At 36.2% G+C, this 21079-nt stretch overlaps 2 protein-coding genes across 3 annotated transcripts; both read left to right on the top strand.

Moving 5' to 3' along the window:
* The first annotated feature begins 319 nt into the window (after positions 1-319).
* Positions 320-1252, top strand: LOC112026561 (receptor-like protein kinase FERONIA). Its single transcript, XM_065765610.1, has 2 exons — positions 320-764; positions 846-1252. Exons 1-2 carry the CDS (start codon positions 320-322, stop codon positions 1250-1252), a joined length of 852 nt encoding a protein of 283 aa, XP_065621682.1.
* A 7736-nt stretch (positions 1253-8988) lies between these two features.
* LOC112026542 (putative disease resistance protein At1g50180) lies at positions 8989-13703 on the top strand. Of its 2 annotated transcripts, XM_024059234.2 has the most exons (3): positions 8989-10290; positions 11379-13145; positions 13410-13703. In XM_024059234.2, exons 1-2 carry the CDS (start codon positions 9264-9266, stop codon positions 13097-13099), a joined length of 2748 nt encoding a protein of 915 aa, XP_023915002.1. In that variant the 5' UTR covers positions 8989-9263; the 3' UTR covers positions 13100-13145; positions 13410-13703. The 2 variants fall into 2 exon arrangements, with proteins under 2 accessions (XP_023915002.1, XP_023915001.1); XM_024059233.2 differs by having other exon boundaries at positions 11379-13703.
* Positions 13704-21079: the final 7376 nt, after the last annotated feature.

Genomic DNA, 21079 nt, shown 5'->3' with positions numbered 1-21079 from the left:
TTCATCATATTTAGATTTATTTTTTGAACCATCCAATTGACTTTTCTTCAATGTCCCATCCAATGGTGTAAAACTATGTTTCATAGGCATAAGATATTGTTAAGATTATTAGCATTCTCCACTCCCACTTTATCTTTCTCTCGTCATCAAACTCATTGGTATATATTATATACCATACGAACCAAGCTTCAATGAAAGGTATTTCAGTCTATTTCAAAGTTATGGAAGAGAAGGTCAGGCAAAACAAAACAATCTTATTCAGTTCTACTCCGCCGTCAATTTTCACTCGCTGAGATCAAGTCAGCTACCAGTAACTTCGATGCTGATTTACTATTTGGTGAGGGGGCTTTGCAGAGTATATAAGGGGTTTATTGATGACCGTACCATAAACATTGCAATAAAGGATGCGGATTTCGAGACAAGTTTAGACGAGTTAACGAAGGAGGTGGTGTTGCTTTGCCAGCTACGCCACCCTAACCTCACCTGTCTCATCGGATATGGTCTCAATGAAGACAAGGGGTTCCTTGTCTATGAATTCATTGCCAATGGAAACCTTGGCAACCGCCTCACTAACCACGATGAACCCCTCCCGTGGAAACAAAGACTGCGGATTTGCTTTAGAATGGCACGTGGACTGCACTACCTTCACACTGGACTGAAGCATAATATCATCCACCGTGAAGTGAAGCCAAGAAACATAATGTTGGATGAGAAATTGGAGGCCAAGTTGACAGATTTGGGGTTGCCCAAGTTGGGTCCGCCGAGTTTGTCAAAGGTTTTGATTAGAGTAAAATCGGAGGTAGTAGGTACTTACGGATAAGTTGATCCAGAGTTTATTGTTATAGGAGAATTGACTGATAAATCTGATGTATACTCCTTCGGTGTGGTACTGCTAGGAGTACTCTCTGCCAGAAAAGCAAGAGACATCAAACTGACAAAAGAACAGAAGTTTTGGGTTACTTGGGCCCGAAAATGCATTGAAGAAGGGACCATTAATCAGATAATTGATCTGTATCTGATGGCGAAAGTAGCTCCAGAGTGTTTCAAGTTATACGTTGACATTGTCACTTCTTGTGTGCAAAATAAGGGAAAGGATCGTCCCGTGATTGGTGAAGTGGAGTTAATCCTTGAACACGCACTAGAGCTACAAGAAAGAGCTGATGCTACGAGAAATGATGTGGATCAATATAATTATCCCATTGTTGAATGTAACGGTAGTGCTTCTCTACCTGAATCTGAAGAGTCTATTTAGGATTCAAATAGCACCACATTAGCTAATTTGTCTTTGAATTTCACCACGGAAAAGTCAAACCGCCAATCATCAACCACAAGCAATTATCAAAATCACATTTCTAGAGATAGGGATGCTCTCCATTTCAAAGTTAGGAGAAACAAAATGAGAGCATAGTGGCAGAGTGGTCTCTGCTCTGCTTTAGGAACAGAACTGGGATGTTTGTCACTGATATTACTGCCACGGTATGGAGATCTTTTTGGGAGGGTGTGCTCTTGTTTTGGGAAATGTATCTAACTTTAATTTTGTTAGATTTTTATGTTTGAAGTTTTCACAGGGATGGATGCTATTCATAGATTGATGTACATGACTTTGCATTTGTAAGCCTGAATTAACATTTGCGACAATCACACCATTGTCAACACGTTTTTTTTGGTCATTCTTTTTCACTTGCTTTCAAATTATTGTTTTTTCTGTTAAACAGTAAAATTCTTGATCCAAAGACCCGCGGATTCTCTGTTTCTCCATGGAGAAGTTGAGCTCTTCAATTTGTCACAAGTTGCCTTTAGATTATTTCCACATTTATAATGCAAGATATATTGGGGGACTATCGTTTTTTGCGATGGTGATAGTCTTGAGTTGTACTGGGCCTATTGGCACCTGTGTGCCTTTTTCCTCCCATGAGCCCACTTTGGCAGCACCAACACCATTGCAAAATACTTGAGATGGTCATTAATTGGTTATCAGTATTTTTCCATGGGGATCCCTGCTTGATCATTCGTCAAACTGCTCAAGGTCTTTTACATTTATCAGTCAAATTGATCATTCATTAGTTTTCCAAAGTCACCAAGTGAACTACAGCGCTGGATGTCAACTAACCAAGCTGTACCAAGCTCAAGTTCCATTGGTGTGGTGCACCGGTTTGTGAAATTCAGAGCAACCAATGAGGCCAAGAAAACCAAGATCAGCAGAGATTGTAAAGATCTAAAATGGGATGACAGATATTGATGGAATTATGCAATAGGACATGATGTGCAATTTCTAGTGACTGGATGTGAGTGGAAAGGAGAGTGCAGAGAAAATCGGTTCACAAGAAACAAAGAAGAAAAATAATAAGATGAACATCAAAGAAAAGGGAAATACATTTTTATTTTTATTTTTTATAACTTTGAACTTTAACAAGGTAGAGGAGTTATTTGAACCGCCCCTTGGGGTAAACCATGGATATAAGACCCCACCTACCAGAAGACCAGAACCATGAATTAACTATTAAGTAATCCAAGAAAATTCCTAATGGAAATTGTACCAACTCATTTCAAGACTTCAACAAGTAAACTGCACCTTGGCCGGTGAAATAATAATAAAAATAATAATAGAGAACGAAAGGAAGGAGAAAAACAAGGAATGAATAGAAAACTAGAATAGAAAAAACGGAATGATAGATGAGCGGCGGTCAGGAAGGCAAGAGATTAGTATGCTTGACGGTTGGGATGTAAAATTGGTTTATTAGACCTTTTGGAACCTACTATTGAATTGATATCACAGGTTTTTAAAAAAGAATATATGTTTTTCTAAATATAAATGATGAAGCGTAAATTCGTCAGTCAAGTAAGTTCGTCAGTAGAATAAGTTCGTCAGTAGAGTAAGCTCGTCAGTAGAGTTATACTGATGAACCGTAAGCTCATCAATCGAGTTGGTCAGATGGAAGCAATCCTCAGCCTGTATGAACGTACTCTCAAAGGTGATCACCGGTATGGTGCCTGCCACAATGCCTCCGATGCCAAAGTCAGTATAAGAAGCTCTCTTGGGAATAAACAATGTAATTGAACAAAAATGAAAGAGATCTCTTAGTGTCTATGTGTGTATGTACCTTGCACTTAGCAATGTGGAGGCTTTATATATGCGGTTACAGCTCCTAGCCGTTGGGGCAATTAAGGTGGTTTTAATGCTCTTCTTAGTAACGTTTCATGCCTCATAATGTGGCTTCAATGTGCTCCAACGGCTCACATAGCTGGATCTGTAACTGCCCTATGTATTAATTGGCTATATTGAATGGATGGCTTTACCCTCGTCAGTGACGTGGGCATTGGTTTTGTTCGTCCAAGTATGCCCTCGTCTGTATTGTTGAGGTCGTCTTGGCGAATGAGTTCGTTAGTCCTGTCAGTGGATATTAATTTGCTCGTTCAGGGATGTCTTTGTTGGACTTATAGTCGTCGTCTTCAGTAAATGAGTTCGTCAGTCCCGTCAGTTGCTCCCCGATTCTGTGGTCGTCGTGACTTGTAATGACGACCGTAGAATGTGAAAGCTTTTGGGCTGTAAATAACTCCAATTCATGTGAACATTGGGTTTCCCGCTAGTTTTCAATTTTTTGAACCTTTGTTTCTGAATTCCTTCCCTTCTCTTCGTCAGTACCTTTTGTCTATAACTTCGTCAATACCTTTTGTGACTTACACCCTATTAAGTCATTTTTGGCTTAGCCATTTTTAGCTTTTGTGACTTACACCCTTTTAGGGATCTTGTCATCGTCAGTAACTTACATCCATCGAGACGGAATCTTGTTACTTATCCACTTTTGTGACTTACACCCTTTTAGGGCTCTTGTCATCATCAGTAACTTACATCCGTCGAGGCAGAATCTTGTTACTTATTAACTTTTGTGACTTACACCGTTTTAGGGATCTTGTCATCGTCAGTAACTTACATCCGTCGAGGCGGAATCTTGTTACTTATCAGCTTTTGTGACTTACACCCTTTTAGGGATCTTGTCATCGTCAGTAACTTACATCCGTCAAGGCGGAATCTTGTTACTTATCCACTTTTGTGACTTACACCCTTTTAGGGATTTTGTCATCGTCAGTAACTTACATCCGTCGAGGCGGAATCTTGTTACTTATCAGCTTTTGTGACTTACACCCTTTTAGAGATCTTGTCATCGTCAGTAACTTACATCCGTCGAGGCAGAATCTTGTTACTTATCCGCTTTTGTGACTTACACCCTTTTAGGGATCTTGTCATCGTCAGTAACTTACATCCGTCGAGGCAGAATCTTGTTACTTAGCCATTTTTGAGACTTGTAGCTGCTCAGACCTGCTTGTTATGGAGACATTAGCTAAATAGTTCATTTATTAATTTCAATGATGAATACATTTTATGTTACATCTGTTGGTGGTATTTCTTGAAGTGCTCGATGTTCCATGACCTCGAGAGCCTCTATCCGTCTAGGGTTTCCAGGTGATAGCTACCTTGTCTGGAGTAGTGGGTGACTCGGTAAGGTCCTTCCCATGTGGGCTTATGGAACCACAGCGAGCCCCGACGGGAGAAACCCCATTTAGACTTACCTTCGTCACTGAACCCACGATCTGAGCGGTCCCTTTTCTGTCCTCTACATTCGTCCTCCTTTCTTTCCTTGTTCCCTGGTTTTTCCACGTCCCTTATGGCAGCCAGTGCTTCTTCTGCGTTCATGTACTTCTGTGCTTTCAGGAGCATCTCCGCCATTGTTTTTGGAGGATTTTTTGCTAGTGAAGAAACGAACTCCCTAGATTGCAGTCCTGCTTTGAAGGTCGTCAACTGCACCTTATCGTCAGCTTCATCCACCTCCAGGGTTTTTCGAGTGAAGCGTTTCACATAGGACCTCAAGGTTTCTTTCTCTCCTTGTTTGATGGTGAGTAAATGATCTGCGGTCCTCTTTAGACGTTGTCCTCCAATGAAGTGACGCAGAAAGGCGTTGCTTAACTGCTCGAAGGTGTCAATAGAAGATGTTGGCAACTTTGTGAACCATTCCCTTGCAACTCCCTTGAGAGTGGTTGGGAAGGAACGACATAATATTTCGTCTGGGGGCTGCTGGAGTCCTAGTGTCGTTTTGAAGGTGTTAAGGTGATCCTGAGGATCCTTTAGCCCATCAAAAGGTTCAAGTTGAGGTAGCCGAAATTTCGACGGCACTGGACAGTCAAGGACTGCTGTGGTGAACGGCGAATCCGTTGCCCTAACCATTCGATCCACACTCTGTTCTATTTTTTCCTTGATGGCATTCCTAAGTTCGTCCATCTCCCTCCTCATCTCCTGGAGCAAGTCTGAGTTCTGCTCGGTTGGAGTAGTAGGCCTTTGATGGTCACTTCTTCTATGGCTATCTCCCTCGTCATCCTGATTCCCCTTAGACCGATTCTCCTCCTGCTGAAGCCGTAGCTTCATTTCCTGATTTTGTCTAGTCAGTTCTTCAATGGTGGCTGCAAGAGTCCGAACTTGTTGTGCTAGGGCTGCGGAATCATGATTGGACTCCATCTAAGAGAAATAGTTGATCGGAAACTACTTTTTCGAGATTGAACACGAAAATGTCGTTCTCACAGACGGCGCCAAACTGATGAAGCGTAAATTCGTCAGTCAAGTAAGTTCGTCAGTCAAGTAAGTTCGTCAGTAGAGTAAGTTCATCAGTAGAGTAAGTTCGTCAGTAGAGTTATACTGATGAACCGTAAGCTCGTCAATCGAGTTGGTCAGATGGAAGTAATTCTCAGCTTGTATGAACGTACTCTCAAAGGTGGTCACCGGTGTGGTGCCTGCCACAATGCCTCCGATGCCAAAGTCAGTATAAGAAGCTCTCTTGGGAATAAACAATGTAATTGAACAAAAACGAAAGAGATCTCTTAGTGTCTATGTGTGTATGTACCTTGCACTTGGCAATGTGGAGGCTTTATATATGCGGTTACAGCTTCTAGCCGTTGGGGCAATGAAGGTGGTTTTAATGTTCTTCTTAGTAACGTTTCATGCCTCATAATGTGGCTTCAATGTACTCCAACGGCTCACACAGCTGGATCTGTAACTGCCCTATGTATTAATTGGCTGTATTGAATGGATGGCTTTACTCTCGTCAGTGACGTGGGCATTGGTTTTGTTCGTCCAAGTATGCCCTCGTCTGTAGTGTTGAGGTCGTCTTGGCGAATGAGTTCGTCAGTCCTATCAGTGGGTATTAATTTGCTCGTTTAGGGATGTCTTCGTTGGACTTATGGTCGTCGTCTTCAGTAAATGAGTTCGTTAGTCCCGTCAATAAACATCAATCCGGACCCATAACTTTGGAAACTGGCTGAAATCAATCGGTGGCAGTTTTCTTGGTTTGCTAGGTGTCTTGAACACCCGTTTCTATTTCAAAGTTATAAAAGCACTACATTAAATCTGATCATCCCCGAGTCAAAGCCGTCACTTTCCACTCCCATTTAATCTGATAGTTCTCTCGTCGTCAAGCTCCAGGTGTGCGACCGAAGCGTCAATGGAAACTATTTCACAGTATATTTCAAAGTTATTCAGGACATCAAACAATCTTTAGTTCTTCCTAATGGGTTATGCCGGCGATTTTCACTCGCTGAGATCAAGATAGCTACCAATAAGTTCGATGATGATTTAGTAATTGGTCATGGAAGTTTTGGCAAAAAATATAAGGGATTTGGCCATGGAGGCTTTGGCAAAATATATAAGGGATTTATTGATGACTCTACCGTAAACGTTGCAATAAAGCATCGTAGTTTGATGTCACGACAGGGTTTCGAAGAGTTTGGGACCGAGGTACTGTTGCTTTGCCAGCAACGCCACCCTAACCTCGTCAATCTCATCGGATATTGTATTGAAGAACAAGATATTATACTGTAGTCTACAAGTTCATAGCCAATAAATCCCTCGCGGAACACGTTCTCTACTGGGATCATGATGATCCACTCCCGTGGAAACGAAGACTTCAGAGTTGCATTGGGGTTGCGGGTGTACTGCACTACCTTCACACCGGAGTGAAGCATATTATCATCCACCGTGACGTGTAGTCGACCAAGTTGACAGATTTCGGCTTCTGCAAGATGGGTCCTCCGAGTTTGTCAAAGGCTTTAATCAGGGTCAATTCTGAAGTGAAGGGCACTTTTGGATACGTAGATCCCGCTTATGTACTTACAAATCAGCTGACCGATAAATCTGACGTCTACTGTTTGGGTGTGGTACTGTTTGAAGTACTCTGTACGAAAATAACAGTGAACATGAAATTAGAGAGCGAATAGCAGAGTCTGGCCGTCTGGGCTCCAAAATGTGTAGAAGATGGAACCATTAATCAGATGATTGATCCGTATCTGATAGGGAAGATAGCTCCAGAGTGTTTCAAGATATACATGAACATTGTAACTTCTTGCCTGCGAGAAGACAATATGGAACATCCCACGATTGGTGAAGTGGAGGTAGGCCTTGAACATGCACTTGAGCTGCAAGAGAGTGCAGATGCTGGATGATGTGGATTCTCGTAGTGATGACTGATTCAACACACCCATCCCATTGTTATATTATATATATATTTGTAAGAGCTCCATTCCTGAGGAATTTGCAGACTTGTCCTTGGACACTGCCATGCCAAACGGCCCAATGAACAAACAACTATCAAATTCGCAATTGGATAGGGGTCTTCTTCAATTCAGTCTATTTCCAGGTTTGGTGTAACCAAGTGGGTGAGAATGGATTGTTTGTCAGTGATATTGCTGCCACAGCCAGTGTGGAGGCCTTCTTTTGGGTTTGGGAAATTGATCTGATTTTAGTTTTGTTAGAAATTTATGTTCAATGGTAATTGGATCAAGTTTTCACGGTAATGGATGCTACACAGTATTCATAGATTGATATATATGACTTTGTTTGTATTTTGTAAGCTTGAATCAATAATCTCAATGGTTGGAGAAGGCCTGTTAAAGTCTTACTCACTTGCTTTCAAATGGTTGCTTTTCCTGAAAATCCTGTTTCAAAGATACCATATTCTCTGTTCTTTATGGAAAAGTCAAGCCTTGAATTTGCCACGATTTAGATCAATTCCACATTTCAGCTACAAGATAGGTAAGCGGCCTTTGCTTGTTGCAATGGTAGATGGTCTTGAGTTGTAAGGCTCAAGTGCCTTTTCCTCCCAAGTAATCACTTTGGTCGGCCCAACACCTGGTAATAGCCTTTATGCTGCAGTTTACTTGAGGTTGGTCATAAATTGGTTCTCAATATTTACTATGGGGATCCCTGCTTGTTTATTCATCAAACTGCTCAAGGTCTTTTACACTTCAGTCAAACTGATTTGCTCATGAAGTGCATTGAACGTTTTCTTTGCAAGAGTAGTCATTGGTGAATATGATGCTTCCAAAAAAAGATGTCTCAAACCTTTCTCTTTCTTTAGGTTTTTCTTTAGGAGTTAAGTGTACAATATTGTATTATTGTACACCATTCATGCAAATGTGTGCAATTGTACACTACTTTTTTTTATGAAAAAAATATATGCAATTGTACACTACATGAAGAGTGAATGTAAATAAGAGAGTAAAAGGTCAAACCTGAAAGTCTGAAACTACTACAACGCCAACAGATAGAGCGCAAAAAAACAGAAGCATGGAACAAGAGACAAAACATACTAGGAGATGTGCGGACAAAGATTGTTCTGTTCTCAGCTGGTTATCGCCGCAACACATGGGTGATCTTCCTCTGGACCTCCTCAACATTGCAGGCATTACTGGTATAGTCCATGTGCCGCACATGGTTTGCTCCCCTTCTTGTATTGTAATATTTTGTAAAATTATTGTTACAATGCAAACTCTATTCCTAAATTAATTGGTTTGAATTTCTCAATTTTTTTTTTAATTGGTTTGAAAAGAGGGTTTGCATATATATGGGGTTGTTGTCAGTGCTACAAATTAATTGGTTTGAATGGAGGAATTTCTGGCAGCAGATTTGAGGTCGTTGTCAAGTGCTCTAATTAATTTATTGTATGAGGCATTCCTGGTGGCAGCATATATGGGGTCGTTGTTATGTGCTCTAATTAATTTATTAGAGCTGAGTAGCTGTTTTAATTAATTTGCACAAGCAACACAAATCTTCAACAATTATAATATGTGATTTGTTTGGTTATTTTACAAGAATAGTAAAAAGAAATGAAAGCCAATATTACAAACTAAAATGAAAAACTGGCGGAGCAAAGTGAAGAGAAATTTGCTTTGATATTTGCTTCTTGTTCTGGCGAGGGGAGGAGGAGGAGAAGGCGCATAGCATGGCCGAGTCTGTAGTTTTCAATGCAGTGGGAAGGCTAGGCAACCTTTTGATTGAAGAAGCGACATATTTAAAAGGGGTGAGCCAACAAGTCAAGCAAACGCAAATTGAATTAGAGCGGATGCAGTGTTTCTTAAAAGATGCGGATAAAAGGCAAAACGAAGATGAGAGCGTTCGAATTTGGGTTTCACAGATTCGGGAAGCTGCCTATGAAGTTGAGGATGTCATTGAAACTTTTGCCCTCGAAATCGCTTTGAAGAATAGAGACAGCACATTCAAGAAACATGTTCCTATTTTCAACACCAGAAAGCTTTATCAAGTGGGGTCCAAGATTGAGGGCATTAAAACAAGAATCTCTGATCTTACTAGAAGTTTACAAACTTATGGTGTGACTCCTATAAAAGAAGTGGGCTCGAGTTCAGTTCTGAACAGGCAAAGACAATTGAGATGGTCATATTCCCATATTGTTGAAGAGTATATTGTGGGGTTGGATGAAGATATAAAAGAAGTAGTTGCACAGTTGGTAAATGAAGATAAGCACTGTCAAATTGTGTCTATTTGTGGGATGGGTGGTCTTGGGAAGACCACTCTTGCTAAGAAAGTCTACCATCACAGTGAGGTCAGGCGGCATTTTGATGGTTTCGCTTGGGCTTATATATCCCAGCAATGCAAAACAAGAGATGTTTGGGAAGGGATATTAATCAAACTTACCTCTCCAACCAAAGACGAGAGGGATCAAATTTTGAAAATGAGAGATGAAGAGCTGGCAAAGAAGCTTAATCAAGTTCAGCAAGAGAAGAGATGTTTGGTGATCCTGGATGATATTTGGAGCAAAGAGGCTTGGGATTTACTAAGTCCAGGCTTCCCATTAGGACTGGAAAGTAGCAGCAAAATTCTACTAACAACTCGCAATAGAGAAGTAGCCTTGCATGTAGATCCAAGTGGTTTTCTACACGAGCCTGGCTGTTTAAACGAAGAACAGAGTTGGGAGCTGTTTCAGAAGAAGGCATTTCACAGAAACGATCCAGGTATATTCTCATCCTACCACTTTTTACTGTATACATATGTACAACTACATACACACACTACCAACTGAGGAAATCTCATTCATGTCTACAACATCTTATCATCTGATTCATCACATGAATGTTTTAATTAATAGTAGTTTTTATTGTAGTTATATTAAAAGCTGAGAAACGCAAATGGTTTCTTTTCGAAGAGTGCTTCAAAAACTATTGAAAGCTATGAGGTGCTTAGGTGCAAACTGTTTCAATCTCAATTAATGAAAAGAAGATTATGCATTAAAATTCATTCAGCCATGCTTATCACGAGTGATGCCTGATTGAGAATTAGCATGTTAATTAGTTTGTCGTTTTTGCTAAAAAGGACTAAAATTATTTTATTGGGCTTCTGAAAGATAGAGGGAAAAGCTATCATCTTAAACCAAAGGACAAGCCCTTTTTAATCTGGTGAGGATATTGTAGTTTCTCATAACAGAATACGTAATTTCCAAGTTAGAATTCAAGAGATAGCCATTTGAAGATTAAAATTCAGTTGAAAATGTAGTCTTGGTTAATTAGTCTTTGTCTTGAAAATAAGCTTTATAATTATCAAATCTTGTTATGTATGTCTTGTAATTTGAGTTTGTATTATGAGTTGTATATTTAACTGTTGGTAGTTGTAGTAATTATGAGGGTAGTTGTGTCTCTAGAAGGCTTGAATGTTGTTACCTCGGATATCCTTTGAGAAGTCGCATTTCTTGAAATTTGGCCCACCAATTTGAAGATATCTACACAACCATGTTGCTACTAGATTCACCCATTGAGTCTCGGGCACATCTTTATAATCAAAGAATTTATTAGTGGCACTTGTAGTAATTCTATATATATGGTAGAGCTGTGTATTCTAAATTAAGCATTTGTACTAATTCTGTATTGAGTATTGTCATATGGTTAAGCACTGGTCCCATTTATTTCTTTTTCTTGTTGTGCCTCTAATTTTCTAATTCTCTCTTTCTACCCTTTTCATCCGCATCACTTTTCCTTTCAATAAAAAAGATAAACATCAACTACTTGAAAATGTAATACTTTCTAATTTAGTTCCTTTGAACATGCAGAATTCAAAATATTCGAAGATATGGAGAAGTTGGGGAGAGAAATGGTGGCAAGGTGTGCTGGTTTACCATTGGCAATTATTGTGCTTGGAGGACTTTTGGCAACAAAAGAAACATTGAATGAGTGGGATATTGTGCATCGAAATATAAAATTACACCTAGGTAGTGGCTGCAGTGAAGGACAACAATCAAGAGTTCACGAGGTGTTGGCTTTGAGTTACTTTGAATTGCCTTACCAATTGAAACCATGCTTCCTTTATCTGAGCCATTTCCCAGAGGACTTCGATATACCAGCAAAGAAATTGGTTCGACTATGGGTGGTAGAAGGCTTTGTGCCACTGATGTATGAACTAGAGGGAGATGAAATGTTAGAAGATTATGCAGAACGCTACTTGGTTGACTTGATAAATAGATGCATGGTTCAAGTGGGTGTAATTGGGTCAAATGGAAGGATTAAATCCTGTCGTCTCCATGATCTTATGAGAGACCTATGCTTGTCAAAGGCAAAGCAGGAAAATTTCCTCCACATACTAAGTCCTTGGAGTGGAAATGAGACAGCTGATTCATCAACTGAAAGTATTCGAAGACTTGCCATATTTTCTGATGAACTTCTTGCAAATGATTATTACAAAAAGAATCCTCAAATCAGGTCCCTTATATACTTCAATGAAAATAGCCAGCAAGTCAAATCAATTTTTAAGTACTCAAAATTGCTTAGAGTTTTGGATCTGGAAGGAATCCGGTCATTGGATGGACAGTTACCAGAGCAAATAGGAAGCTTGATTCATTTGAGGTTCTTAAGCTTGAAGAAAACTTGTATACAAGAATTACCTTCCTCCATAGTCAATCTAGTGTGTTTAGAGACCCTAAATTTGGAAACCATTGAAGAACTGAGTTGGGAATCAACTGTACTAATACCGACAGTGATATGGAAGATGAAAAAGTTGAGACATCTATATTTTCCAAAGTGGTGTAACTATTTAACTAATGATAAGTTTCAACTAGCAAATCTGAGCAATTTGCAGACACTAGTAAACTTCCCCACCAACAAATGTGATGTAAGAGATCTTCTTACTTTGACAAATCTTAGAAAATTGGTGCTAAATGGCCCGAGAGACTTCCAAGAGTTCAGGGAAATCTTCAATCCCCCTATCAAAAAATTAAATAGCCTTCGATCCTTGTCCATGAAGACTGAAATGCTTTCATTCCCTGATAAGGTAGTAGTTGTAGGACAAGTAGTACAAGGCTGTCCTCGTCTTCACAAGCTGCACATAGAAGGGCGGATTAACAAGCTACCAAATCACCAGGAATTTTCTCCATACCTTGCCAAGTTAACTTTGTGGGGATCTAGACTTGTGGAAGATCCAATGCCAATACTTGAGAAGTTACCTTACTTGAGGGTCCTAAGAGGATGGGAAGCCTTCATTGGGAAGCAAATGGTATGCTCTGAGAAAGGTTTTCCTCAACTCAAATCTTTACTCCTACGAGGCCTGCCTAATTTACAGGAGTGGACAGTGGAGGCAGGTGCAATGCCTAGTCTTTGCCGTTTAGAGATTACAGATTGCAACAGGTTGGTGACAGTTCCACATGGATTGAAGTTTGTCGGCACTCTAAAGGAACTGGAGATACGATGGATGCCAAGAGCATTCAAACATAGACTTGAAGAAGAAGGAGATGATTTCTACAAAGTCGAACATGTGCCTTCCATTATTTTTCTAAACTGAGCTTAGAATACAAGGAAGGGTGATTAACAGTTAGAACAAACTCTAGGTTTGTATAAACTTACTATCTAAATTCTTTAGCTACTTCACTGCAACCTTTGTTTTTGCCATAAAGAAGATTGAGAGAGATAAATAAATATCATAGATCCCAATCCTAAATGACAATATTTTGTCAAAATACATAATATCTAATAAAAACATATTGAGAGGTACAATGTCAAAAGTTTTAGTGGGTGTAATTGTTACTCATTAACACGAATGGCAAATTATATCACTCATAATGGTTACAAAATATCGCTAATCTCATGTGTAGGTACGTTAATGGGAGCAACTACAGAATAGTAGGGTGAAAGAATAACTTGGTGCCTAGATAATTATTTGAAGTTTACAGCTGCGAAGAGTTATGGGGCAAAGAGTTATGGGGCACTGGAAAGAGAATCTTGACTCGATGCTTAATTTAATTATTGTCGTTCATTGGTTGGTTGACTGCATATATGAAGTCTATGTATATTTCAATTCATTTCATTTGAGTTGTAGCTTGATGCAGACTTGTAGTCAGTTTGGATTTCTATCAAGTATAAATGGACAAGTTTTGATTTTGCTGGTTTGCTCTTGTAACCATTTTTAGCTCTTGATGAATTAAAACTTTCATGGACAATAAAAATTATGTAAAAAAAAATCCAATTGGACAATCAATACAATTTATTTTTCTCAAATACACAGTTCCAACATCATACAAAAATGATCCATTCAAAACAAATTAACCATCTATCCTAGCACCCAATTTTCTTTAGATAGAACCCATAAAAGTAGGGCTGTCCAACCCAAACATAGAATTGAGAAATTGGTCTGATCCGGAACCAACCGAACCAAATGCCATAGTGTAGTGGTCGTCGGAGGGTCTGTTAAGAACACTCTATATTGGCAGGTTTCACTGTTTGAGACACAATTGGAGCAATGCGAAAGAAAACCCTGTCGTTCTCCTCCTCTTATCCTTGCCATGACTCATGTTCTTTAACATATCCCACCAATCAATCAATATCAATCATGTATATTATTATTTATATCTATATTCTATATATTATTAAAAGCTGAAACGTAGCGTTTAATGTTACTATACTCACGTTGAGCCATGTCAGCATCCACATCATTATTATTTTTCTTTCCAATTTTCCTATAATTATTTTTTAACACTTACTTTTTTCTAATAATTGCACTTTCTCCAACCTTTCTCAAGTCTTTACCTTTTCATCTCCCCACTACCCTCAACCTTAATATCACTTTTCATTTTTCTTTATTTTATCTCTTCATCTTTCTCTCCCTTACATTTTTATCTTCCCACTACCATCAACCTTAATGTCACTATTCATCTTTCCATACATCTTCCTTTATTTGGCTATTCATATTCACATCATCTTCTATAAATTTGTTATTCTCTCTTCCATTCTTTGCATAGTTTTCCATCACAAAAATGTGTCTCTTCATCTTTCCCTCCCTTACCTTTTCATCTTCTCACTACCCTCAACCTTAATGTCACTATTCATCTTCCATTATTTTGTCTCTTCATATTCACACCATCTTTTATAAATTTGTTATCCTCTTTTCCATTCTTTGCATAGTTTTCCATCATAGAAAGGTTGTTTCTCCCTTCCTCTCTCTCTCGCTCTCTCTCTCTCTCTCACACACACACACAAAAAATAATTTTTGGAGTATTTTTTTTTTCCTGCATCTTTGCTTAAGTTGATAAATTTTTGTGTTTGTTATAACTCTACGTTGGGTTGGTACGATTTAGTTTTGTGTTTTAAGTTTTTTTTTTTCTCTTTGATTGTTAAATATTATACTATTGCATTATAAAAAAATTAAAAAAGATAATATATAAGAATATACTATATATTATTCTATTACATAACACAATTTGGGTAATTTAGTGTTTATTGTTATACATACATACATACATACATACATATATATATATATATTATTTTTACTTTTTTAATCTTTTCATCTTATTTTATTCAATATTTAAATTCAGTCACATCTTCCATATAATTAAATTATTTGTATTTTCTTTTTTTAATTAAACATATAATATTTTATTTAAATTTAAATAAATTAAATTAAATTGTACTCACTTTTTTTAACATTTACACTTTCTCCAACCTTTCTCTTTCCCTTTACATTTTCATCTTCCTACTACTCTCTCTCTTAATATCACTCTTCATCTTTCCCTTTATTTTGTTTCTTCTTATTGTTAGTATAAATTTTGCATTCTCTTTTTCATTATACGCATAATTTTTCTTCACAAAAAAACTTATTTCTCTCTCTTTCTCTCTCAATTTTTGGTGATATATATATATATATATATATTGCATCTCTGCTTTAGGTTGGGAAATTTTGTGTTTTTTTAGAATTCTACTTTAGGTTGATGCAATTTAATTGTTTTTTTTTTTTTTTTTTTTTTTCACTTTGGTTGTTAAATTTTATCATATTGCATTGTAAAGAATTAAAGATAGTATATAAGAATGTAATATTATAATATTACATAATGTGATTTAAATAATTTGGTATTTATTTAGAGATAATTAATTTGGTGTTTATTTTTATATCTTTTATTTTTACTTTTTTTTCTTCTCATATTATTTTATTCAACATTGTTATTATTATTGTTGTTGAATTAATATATTAGATTTTATATTTTTTAAAAGTCAATATATTTACTTGAAAGAAAATGTAAAATCAACTATTAACCAATAATAACTAAAATGATAATATTATCACGCGCAACACGCGGGTCTACAACTAGTATTACTAAAAGCTAAAGTGTAACATTTAATGTTGTTACGCTTATGTTGAGCCACGTCAATAGTCATGTCATTTCCATAATATTTTTTTTTCCCAACAATTTAAAAATAGATTTTATCAATTTAAAAATAATAAAATAAATCTCACCTCTATCTCCACCATAAAGCCCACTTCCTATTAAATTAATTCCCACCACTATCTCCACCGTAAAACCCATTTATTAATTCCCACCATTATCTCCACCATAATTCCCATCACTATATCTATATATCTATATCTATATCTACATCAGTTTCTCTCTTCATCTTTCCCAAAACTACAATTCCAATCTCTTAATATAATTCTCACTAGCATTTCCCCTTAAAAACCAACAAACACAACGTTCTGACTTTAGGAAGTTACAAATCTCACCTCTATCTCTACCATAAAGCCTACTTCTTATTAATTTAATTCCCACCACTATCTCCACCATAATTCCCACCACTATATCTATATACCTATATCAATTTCTCTCTTCATCTTTGCCAAAACCTACAGTTTCAAACTCTTAATCTAATTCTCACTAGCATTTTCCCTTAAAAACCAACAAACACAATGTTCCGGCTTTAGGAAGTTACAAATTTGTACCTTTCATATTCCTTCTCCCTCAGCTTCTTTCTTTATCTCTCTCTACGTTCGTCTCTCGGTCCTCTATCTAAAACACCAAAGCAACCTTCTCTCATTCTACAACCCTTCCTTCTTCTTACCTCTCGCATTTCTTTGAATCTAACAACGATGAAGAAGCATGATGGTTGAATCCAAACTGTTTAAATTGGAGCTAATGACAATGGTGTTGTTGAAGGTGAGAGTGGCCTTGATGATCACCTCCTAGGCTGTTCGTTTCTCCAACCCAAAAGACTGAGTCATCCTGCACAATGATTTAAAGGCTTCCCAACAAGTTTATAACTCCAAAGATCAAAATTTTTTTTCCTTTTTTGTTTGGTGGGTTTCGTTGAAATTTACTATATGAATGAAATGTTTTATTTCTGAACGTGGGATTTAAAGAATTTTTACTTATTTTGTTGTATTACATAAATCCCAATTCGTGGAAATGCAAATCGAAACATATGGGAAGAATAGAAAGTAGTTTTTTTTTTTTTTTTTTGGATCAAGAAATGGATGTGTGAATATTTATGGAGACTATGGCGATAATTAGTTGGTTGATAAATCTTTAATTTGCAAATAATTTGGAGGCCATGCTTGGCAAGTTGTTATATTCAAAGTTGTTTTAATATGTGGTTAAATGGTATACTTTATTTTGAAGCAAACTCACTGTGTTAGATAATGATTATTTAGAGTTTTGTTGTTACATTTGAATTATGCATCAATTCATAATTCTTGTGCTACTATTTAAACCCCTACCTTAAACTTGGATAAATTTCATAGTGTTACATGTGCGCAAATAGTGTGATAAAATTCTTAAGTGATGTTTCATTGGCCTTTTTTAAAAATGGCATTTTTCATACAATATAACAAGAGTTGCCAACAATTTTTTATTTTATTTTATTCGGATTATGTTTCTCCAACTTAAAATGAATTATTGGCTTCTATGGATGATACCTATTCTTTGAACTTGATTTTAGGTTTCTTTTGATTCTATTCTTTTAGAAAACATATACATTCACCAATTGTAAGTTTTGGTTTGGTTGACAAATCTTGAATTGGCAAGCAAGCAGAAGCTACCTTTAATAGTTTTAAGGTTGGTAATTAAAGTCATTCATTAACCTAGCAGATGTTCAGGATTGTGTTTGGTTCTAAAGGGGTGCTTTCTCTCTTTACTATTTATTGAGTTTTTTTTAATTAATTTTTTTTTTTTAATTTATCTTGGGTCTCATACTGTTTTTCTCATTGTTTAATCAAAATGAAAAAATTCAGTTTAATTCAAGGTCATCAAAGCTGTTGGCCAATATCCTGTACTCATGGGCCTATCTGTTGGGAACTTAATTGCTTGATGAGATGAAATGGTAAGTGTTTTTTCTTGAATCGTCTTTTGGGTTGCTTTGAATTAATCTATTATATAGGTGTTCTTTTGGTGTTGCATAACATATGCTCAGTGAAATCTCTTTGAAATTTTATGTGAAATCTTTCCATTCAAAGTTTTTTTCCCTCCTCATGTTGTGATAAATCTAAGTAGCTATACTATGGTTGTAAAAAATTAATTTTTCTATGCAAATGATTAATTTGGTTATAATAGAAATTTCCCAAATATATTTATTTAAAGAAAAAATTATTTTGATTGTAGACAACTTAACTACTTTTATGACTCCATGAGTTGACTAATATGTCATTTACTATGATATACAACAAATTTTGTGCATATTATTTATAGGTTTAATTTTCTTTCTTGCTTGGTTTGCACTTCTTACGAATGGTTTAAATTTTTTTTTCATTGCTTGCTTTGACTAATTTTTCTTGTTGTTGATTTCATCAAAGAGCAGTATTACCAACAAAAAAAAAAGAAAAAAAAAAAAAAGAGAAAGGGAGAATTAAGGTTGTGGGTCATTATAGGTAGGCTTTTTATTTTTTTATATATATTTTTAAATGTACTGTTATGATTTATGAGATTGTTATGCCCCTTTGTAAATTATTAGCCATTTGCTCTAACCTCTAAATTTGGAATGATGACCTAGGGCTATATAATGGTTGTTGGAGCATCAAAGCCAACTACAGTGGCTGATGTTGATAGGTTTTCCTGTATGAAAAGGTAGAATGTTGGTGAGTTTTATTTAGTTTCAATTTATTTATAATGTATAAATTGTGTTTCACATCTCCGACCTTATGAAGTTTGATGAGTCCAAACAAGTTCCTATAACTACACTTTGGTGAGATTTTTTATCTTCAAAGAATTGGCATAACAATTATCATGGAATTTATTGTAGCATAGGAACTATAAAGCAATCTGCTATACATAGCCATGAATTTTGATTGGGTAAAATACTATTTTGGTCCTTAAACTTTGATAAAAATTTGTTTTTCGTCCCTCAACTTTAAAAAATTCTTTTTTCATCCCTAAACTTTTTATAGAGTTTTTTTAATAGTTTAGAGACAAAATTATGGATGAAAAAGGAAATGATTTCAATCATTTAGGGATGAAAAGTAAATTTTAAGGACATAAATAAAACATTTTCAATAGTTTAGGGATGAAAAAGAACTTTTCAATAGTTTCGGGACAAAAAATGAACCCCTTAAAGTTCAAGGATGAAAAACAAACTTTTGATAAAGTTTAGGGATCAAAATAGTATTTTACCCATTTTGATTCTATATATCTATTATACCAAGCAATGATTGATGCTTTTGAATGCTTCAGATTCTATCCACAATTTGTTCGGTTTTCATGGATAATCTATTGTTTCAGGTTTATGTTAGGTTCTAAGACTTTAGGGACTAATTTATTAGAACTTCAATTTGTATTATGTTGGCAAACCATGATCAAAACTTAAAGTCTAGGATTAGGCTGCTCAAAGTGTATTTATTTGTAAAGTTGAAATCAAGTGTATTGCAGGATTTATTATATAAATCTACAAGGCTCGATCGATCGAAAATTAGACTTGATCGATCAAAGCTCGTGCAAATTTTTTTTCTGCAAAATTTTCCAACTCAGCCCAAGCCCGTATGACGTGTAGGGTTTTATGTTTTTCCTTGAGTATAAAAGGAAAAATCCTAGCCACATTTTAGTGTTGTGGTTTATGCTGTGTGTATGAATATCTTGTGAGATCTAGAAGTGTTTGCCTTCATACGTACTTAGGGTTTCCAATCTCAAAATTAATGTCGAAAGCTTGGTGATCGCTTTAATTGCTGCATAAAGAGCTTAAAGAAAAACATAAGTGGGAGTACTTGTGGTTACTATGAATCCAAGAAAGAAGTAGTCCATGGACTTGGAGCTATCACGTGGTCGTGGTAGTAAGTTTCCTACTTGAGGTAGCAATAGAATGTTAATGGTCTAAGTTGTTATTGTGAAACTTCAATTCTTTCATAGTAGATCTATTTTACCTTGAAGATAGCTAGGTTAAATCCTCCCTATGTTATTTAACGGTTTGGTTTTCCTGGGTTATCATATTGTTGTGTTATTTATTTTCATTGTTCAATGATATGATTTACTTGTGTTAACCTAGATCTGAATAATTTACCTAAGTTAATCACTTGGCTAAATAATCAGGTTAATCTGTGTGTGTTTAAGGGGTCTAAAAACGTACAGTTTAGGTTATTCATGATACTCAAATTCAAAGTTTGAACTTTTGGATTAAGTTTACTGTAAATGATTGCATCATTGTGGTGTCCTTCATTGCTTTGAGAAGTAAATTTTGACTTGAACGAGTAAGATGAATTAAAGTATATATGAATGAAATAAGATGCATGTGGCTGTGTTGTCAATTTCCATTACTTGTATTCTATACCATATATAAACTCTACAATGATGTAGCTCTTCATTATAACAAATGGTCTTGGTTGATGAAAGTGAAAAATCACTGCAGACAAAAATCAAAATTACTATCTTTATTTTGAACTCATATGTGCTCAATTAGGATTGATATATATTGGTCATGGTGAGCAAAGAAAACAAAACTTATTTTTTATTTTGCACACATGCATGCAATGAATATATGAACAGGATGGCTTCAGTCAATTTGCCAGATAATGTCACCTAACTCTTTTTCACATTGCTTCACAAAATTAACATCTCATGCTGATGGTGTTTGATGATGTGTAAGACTATAAGATGTCGAAACATAAGAAACTCTAGGATCTTTTGTTTTTGGTTTTGCATAGTAAGAGCATGCAATTACAAAAGGCAAAACCCACACCCACACTCCAAAAGGAGAAAAAAAGGGCACTTAGATTTGGGCAAAAGTGACTTTTACTTACTTGAAATCATTGGCTGAAACTATTTCAGTTAAAATTGTTCATATGCAGGTTTAAAGAAAAGAGATGGGACTCTAGAAGGAGGATGCTTGGGTGAAGATTGTTAGGTGAATGATCTCCAAAATCATATAAGTGTAGAATATATTTATGTAATGAGGTTTATTTTTATGTAATAATTTATAATAGAAAATAACGTTAATTTATATGTAACATGAGGTCGTATAGATTTGTTGGTGCAAAAATGAATGTAGATTTTGCAGAAAATTCTCTCAATGCCTTGAT

Source organism: Quercus suber, unplaced genomic scaffold, assembly GCF_002906115.3.
Source record: "Quercus suber isolate HL8 unplaced genomic scaffold, Cork oak 2.0 scaffold_643, whole genome shotgun sequence".
Classification (NCBI taxonomy): Eukaryota; Viridiplantae; Streptophyta; class Magnoliopsida; order Fagales; family Fagaceae; genus Quercus; species Quercus suber.
This window is presented reverse-complemented; position numbering and strand designations above follow the sequence as displayed.

Bases quoted from the DNA above. Each gene is read 5' to 3' on its own strand.
- LOC112026561 (XM_065765610.1), top strand. From the start codon at position 320: ATGCTGATTTACTATTTGGTGAGGGGGCTTTGCAGAGTATATAAGGGG. The intron at 765-845 runs GTTTGTCAAAGG...TTATTGTTATAG, and splicing joins GCCCAAGTTGGGTCCGCCGA to GAGAATTGACTGATAAATCT.
- LOC112026542 (XM_024059234.2), top strand. From the start codon at position 9,264: ATGGCCGAGTCTGTAGTTTTCAATGCAGTGGGAAGGCTAGGCAACCTT. The intron at 10,291-11,378 runs GTATATTCTCAT...TTGAACATGCAG, and splicing joins ATTTCACAGAAACGATCCAG to AATTCAAAATATTCGAAGAT.